The 6,437-nt window shown below is 36.7% G+C and overlaps 2 protein-coding genes across 2 annotated transcripts; both read left to right on the forward strand.

Moving 5' to 3' along the window:
* Positions 1 to 5,000: 5,000 nt before the first annotated feature.
* Positions 5,001 to 5,487, forward strand: J3458_011679 (uncharacterized protein; the record flags this gene model as incomplete). The annotated part of the gene is made up of 2 exons (XM_066119936.1): positions 5,001 to 5,262; positions 5,342 to 5,487. 2 exons carry the CDS (start codon positions 5,001 to 5,003, stop codon positions 5,485 to 5,487), a joined length of 408 nt encoding a protein of 135 aa, XP_065975054.1.
* Positions 5,488 to 5,760: 273 nt separating this feature from the next.
* Positions 5,761 to 6,033, forward strand: J3458_011680 (uncharacterized protein; the record flags this gene model as incomplete). The annotated part of the gene is made up of 1 exon (XM_007813960.1): positions 5,761 to 6,033. One exon carries the CDS (start codon positions 5,761 to 5,763, stop codon positions 6,031 to 6,033), a length of 273 nt encoding a protein of 90 aa, XP_007812151.1.
* Between the last annotated feature and the right edge of the window lie 404 nt (positions 6,034 to 6,437).

A 6,437-nucleotide genomic window follows, 5' to 3' on the forward strand; every position in this document is an offset into this window, starting at 1 on the left:
GAGATTTAAAGCTTAATAACTTACTTATTAATAACGCTATAAAGCTAATTTTATGAGATTTAAAATCACGTGATTTTTAACTTGATTTTAATATATAACATGCTTATATAAGCTTTTTTTAGTAAAACTTTTTTAATAATAAAATTTAAAAATAAAAAAGTAAAGTAAGAAATATAAAATCTATTATAATATAGGAAATAATATATATAAAAAGAAAGTATAAAATATTATTTTATATGAAAAATTTTAAGGTATTTAAATATATTATTTATAACTTTAATATATTTCGAATAACTTAAATATTTAATATTTTATACTTAAGTTATAGGGTAATATTATAAATATTATTATTTTATAAGATATTTATATATAAATAATAGAAATTTTTAATTTTATTATATTTAATATATTTTACTTATAATAATAATATAAAAATAATATTAATTTACTTAATATAATTCCCTTATAATTCCCTTTTATTTTATTTTTATTAGTTTTTTAATCCCTATTTTTAGCTTATTTAAGCTAGCTAATCCCTGCTTACTAATATTAATATTAGTAAGTAAATTTAGCTCTATTTTAGCTTACTAATTATATTAGCTAATAATAGCTTATAAATTAATTAATACTATATATTACACTAATTTTTAAAATGTAATGTAGTGTAGTAAAACTACACTACATTACACTACACTAAAATTCACTAAAAACTACAAAACTACACTACTTCCAATACTCTGATTACAGGATACGAATACCTATAAATGTATTATAAGGCTATAAAATATCTAATATTATAAATAAATGCTTATATAAGCATATTATATATTAAAATAAAGCTAAAAATCACGTGATTTTAGATCTTTAAAAATTAACCTTAAAATGTGGATATTAAGCGAGATATTAAGCTTTAAAGTTATGTCTTAAAATAAAAAGTAAGTAAAGCGGGGCGAATTTTTAATTGCTTATAACTTTTTAAGATAATAACGTATAGTAATAAAAAGTGGAGCATTTTAAAGAGCTAATTTAGCTCTTTTTAATGATATAAAATTTTCCCTTATAACCCTTATAATTAGCCTTATAATCTTTAGTTTAAGAAAACAGGGGTTTTTTTTACTTATAATATATTTATAGGTATTTTAGTTATGTAATATAATGTATTTAAATATAATACACGAAAATACAATACAATACAATATACAATACATAATACACTTATATTTACTATATTTGTAAAAGCTTTATTCTTAATAAAGTACCTAAACTTTTATTAAGTTTTAAGCTTACACTTCTTATATTTTAATAATAATAGTTTTTCTATTAGTATTATTTTAGGTATACTTAATAATTTAATTATATATATTACTAATAAACTAATAAGTAGCGTCTTTTATAATATATTAGAATTAAGCGAACTCGTCTCTATCTATTATAATACCTTACTTTATAAGAGTAATAACCTTCTAATATTTATCGTAGACCTTTTAGTAATAGCGTTAAATAATTAAAAGGTTATAACGGTTAAAGGCTTTAACGTACTAGGTTTATAAGCGTAAAGCTTTATAAGCTTAAATTAATTAAATATTTAAGCTAATAATATTATTATATACTATTATAAATTAATTAATTAATTTAGTATTTTAGGTTAAGTTAAAGGCTTCTCTTATAATTACCTTAAAGCTAAAAGGGTTATAAATAATTATTTAGCTTAAATTAATAAATATTATAACTTTAAGGTAAAGCTTAACTTAAGGTTTTAAAGTAAGGTATTTTCCTTTATTTTAAAAGAAGAATAATATAAATAAGTTAAGTACCTTTAATAATAATAATTAAGTAAATTTAAGAGATATAAAGTAATAATCCCTTAACTTAAAGTTATAATTCTTATTATTATTATTAAAAGTATAATAAATATTTTAATTAATAATAATATTAATTAAAAAGAAAGTAAAGAAGTAATTTAAGAAGTAATAAATACTTATACTTTTATAATATAAGCTATTATAAACTTCTTAAAGAGTATAAGATAATTAAATAAGAGCTTTTATTATATTAAAGTGTTTTAAAGATAAGAATAATAATAATTCTTTTAATAATAATTTTTATAAGGCTTTCTTTAAAGCTTTACTTATAAGAGAGAAACTAATAGTAAAAGGTTAAGAGATATTATAAAGTAAATTAAGTAACTATAAATAAGAGGCTTATCTTTAAGGGTATAAGATTAATTATAATAAGAGCTTAATAAAGAGCTTAAAGTAAAAGAGCTTAATTTAATAATAATCTTATAAAATATTAAAGGTTCTTAGTTTCTTTAAGCTAAAAGGTAAGAGAAGACTATCTTATATATATAAAAGAAACAGCTCGTGCCTAGTATACCTTATAGTTCTCGTAATCTCTTTGTGTAATAAAGGGCTTCTAATCCTTGCTTAACCTAATCCGTGTAACAGGTATCCATCTTGCCTATTAGGGTTTTCCCGCCTAGGCTAGATAGAAGGAGAACCAGGTACCAGTTATTAGCTACTAGCATAACTACTAGTGTGTTAAGGAAAATAAATGGCCGACCTCATAGTTTAAGGTTCCGGCCGTTTATCTCCCAGTGTCCAAGTCCAGATCAATTACGCACCTCGAGACCCCGCAGTTTCACCATCTGTCTTCGTATTAGGATTCTCACATAAGTCCCGCGGTCCTTGTGGGGTTCATCCGCAGATGAGGATCGGTTCTGATTCCGTCAAGTTATTGACACTACTCCTACACCTTGTCCTGCATAAGTAGCATTTGGCCGAGTCGTGGCACAGCCTGGCAAAATCCGCACATGTTCCCGGACGAAGATGGCGTTTCTAACGCTCTCTTGCGATACTAACCTCCGTACGCATTCCATCTACAGAAATGAGGCATGTATGAAGCGCCACGTATTCACATTCTTATAGAGTGAGGATCATGATGTGGATATCACAGCAGTCGTGGGATGCTGAACGAGGATACCACGTGCCAGAGAAGGAAATGCTAGCCATTATCGTCGGCCTCGATGATTCAAGATAGTCGGTAGACGACTCACCATACAGAGACCACAAAGGCATTATTCATTCAATGGCTCACTCGTCTGAGGTACATGGGAAGGTATCCCGGTGGGCGGATGCACTAGAACCGAACAGAGTACATCCACTGGCCAGACTCCGCCAAGATCATGAAGATTTCAGATGACATGTTACCACTCCAGACTCCAGACGACTTGAGATCCGACCCATACCACGTATGGATCTTTATCGAGAACACAAGTGGACAGTTTTCATTTACAAAAGACTCATCACCCAACTCACTTCACCCTCTAGCAGACGTATTGCCCTTATTCCCTGACTTTTCCCATTAACTCTTGTCCTTGTGCCCTGGCATTGAACATAGGGATACGACCTGCAGCAGAATATATTTGCCTACTCAGAGGTATATGCTAGTATACTGTAGTATATCATGATATAAAGCGTGATAGCCAGGTACCTGCTCTGGTTAAATACGTTTTGCCTCCCACTACAAGTGACACACCCAGTATGATTGGCTCACGGACAGGGAAGGATACATACCGCATTGGTAGAGAGAGTATGAATTTCTCTAGTTCTTGAGTCGAGCGGGGTACCGATTCTCGAAAGACTTGGACGCACCCTAGAGCTCGCGTCAGAATCAACCACGAAACGTTGGGGCGTTGAACACAAACTTGACTAAAGGGTTTGCTGTTAAGCGACAATTTATTCTTGCCCCAATGTAGCTTCCAAACGTTGGAAAAAGAAACCAGCAAAGCAGCCACGGGCTGGAAGATAGCCGTACGTTGTCCAGAAACATGGCGTATCCCATGGGAGGCATTCTCAACACCACGCAATTATAAGCTGTTTTACATCACATCCGGCTCATTCCAGGAGGGCAGCTTGGTCAATGCAAGTAGTGCGGATTCAGTGACATGCATCGCGACTTTACACGCAAGGCATTCCCACTGATAGAGAGGTAGGGGGTCCGACCAGGTATAAAAAGGGTGAAATTGGCAGGATTTTTGCTGCATGAAAACATCGATATAAAAATTCGTCATATTTAGCTCCCTTTCCGCTGTGCAATTTGCTCTTCGATGAAGCGGTAATTCCAACAATCTGGCAGCAACCTCCAATCCCTGGCCAGTCGGAGCGGCGAGATCGCCAAAGGTGGGATAAACCAGACAGACTACGATGAACAGCTCGACATTTTAAATCACCTCACAGCCACTGAAAGTCTTTGAATGAGGCTTTCCCGGACCTATGGAACAGACTTGACCGGAATGGGAGAGCCAAGAGGACGCTTGGAAGACTGAGACGCGTCCGTCTCATCACCGTCCGTGTCAGAAATAATTGTCGTCTCTCTCTATCCCTCAAAGCTGGAAACCGCGTGAATTAGGCACGCTTCCATAGATGTCCCGGGGAGGCGGGAAGGCACAGTCAGCGTCATGCCCTCTGATATGCAATTAGCATTAGTCCTTAAAAGCACCTAACCTGAAGCAGAAAAACATAAATTGATGCTTTATGGTTCTGAGCTAGCCCGGTCAGAGTCGAGACCAACTTGGATACGTCTCCCAAGCAACTTCATACGGCTATACAATCTCATTCTAGGCACCACCCTCAAGAGACGCTAAGACAAAGTCAGTCGGTTCCCAAGTAGCGCCACGGGCTTAGCGTCTAGAAGAAAACCACGTCGGTACATTACAGTGTAGAAGGATAGGGCGAAGTATAACACTTCGCGTTAAAATGGCTCCCAAACCAACTCTAATGTTAACTATGAAAGCTTCAGGAGTGGGCATCTATATCAAGGTTCCAACACCTGAACCAAGTTGCTCCTAAAATAGTAAAATACATAGCAAGATAAGCGAAGAATGTCGGAGGAGAAGGCCAGCAGATGGGACAATGCTGCGGTACACGTACTCGGTCCCGACGCACAATATCATGGCTTTCCCACACCAATATATATTCTCCTTCGTTCTCTCCGGCAAAATGGACTCTTTATCTGCGAGCATCAGAAACGCCTTCTTGAAGGGTTGGTTTTCTTGGCACAGCATTCGTCTTTGCAACAACCTCCGAGATGAAGAAGCCAAGCTGCGGCTCCCGGTAGATATCGCTACAATCATGACCGAGGCACACAAAAAGTCACAGAGTGGCGAAATAGCCGCGATTGCTGGGTCCTGGGATGAAAAGTCTCTCATTTCTCTCATCTACGGCTCCAACGTGATTGAGACTGCTGGGCCCGCCGCCCAACGTTCGAATCACCACGTGACTTTGCCAGGACATGTTTTGCGGCAAGCCGGTAGAAGCTTATAATGACGCGCGAGACCCAGCCTACAAAGAGCACCTCGAGAACCTTGCCGAAACGCATCGAAAGAGCGATATAACCAACGTTATTCGATCCCGCAGAGAAATCATTGGCCACGAGAACGCTCTTCATTTCATAACTGACCACATTATTCTCAACAATGAGGCCTGATCTGAAGAGCTTATTCTCCAAACACACAGGATCCTCTACGAGGGGATTGACGACGACGTTGCACCGGGAAAGTATCGCGCCCACGAAGTGGCAGTTTGCTACAACAACCCTGGGGACAAGAAGAAGAAGAGAAGTATTTGCATGCGAGCAATGGTCGTTCCACGCTATATGAAGGAGATGATGGAAAAGCTGAACAACGACGTTTTTCAAGCATAGGTGTCTGGACAACGTGACCCATACACACTTGCCGCGCGCTACCATCACCAGTTCGTCATGATTCACCCGTTTGGGGATGGAAATGGCCGCATGTCGAGAATCATTCTCAATGCTCTTCTTCTCAAGTATGCCGGTCACGCTGCGCCCTTTGGAGGCGAGGGCAACGACAAGGACAACTACTTGGCGATTGTTCGCAGAGGCGGCGTTGTATTTCACCGGGAAGACATGGAGGTGGATTTCAGCGAACAGACGTCTCATTTTGAGTTTGCAGTTTGTGTTGACAAAGTCCAAGTCTTAGCTGGAGCAGATGTGGGCTTGGGCGAGTCCTGAACAGAGGGCTTAATTCCTGATCTAGGCAGTGAATGAACAAGTCATGGACGGCCCCTGCTACACAAGCGAGAAACAACGGGCTCCGTGACTGTGGTGTAACCAGCAATTTGATGGCGTCCAGGGACGAGTCTTCCCCCACTCTTCTACTTGTCACACTGAGATAAAGGTGCGACAAAAAGTACATTTGCACCACGTCAGCAAGCTGGGGGCAAGGGTGTGTTTGTACAGTGTAGAGCAGAATATACTTGTATGTATTTATATATTAAGAAACATAAACTAATATACTATAGCACATCTTTATATACTGAATTGTATCACGGTATACTACCGTATATCCTGATATATGGTAGTACATTGTAGTCTAGGGAGAGATGGACCGGCACCTGGTCTGATTGAATACTTTT

This window comes from Metarhizium acridum (genome assembly GCF_019434415.1).
Source record: "Metarhizium acridum strain ARSEF 324 chromosome Unknown scaffold_234, whole genome shotgun sequence".
Taxonomy (NCBI): Eukaryota; Fungi; Ascomycota; class Sordariomycetes; order Hypocreales; family Clavicipitaceae; genus Metarhizium; species Metarhizium acridum.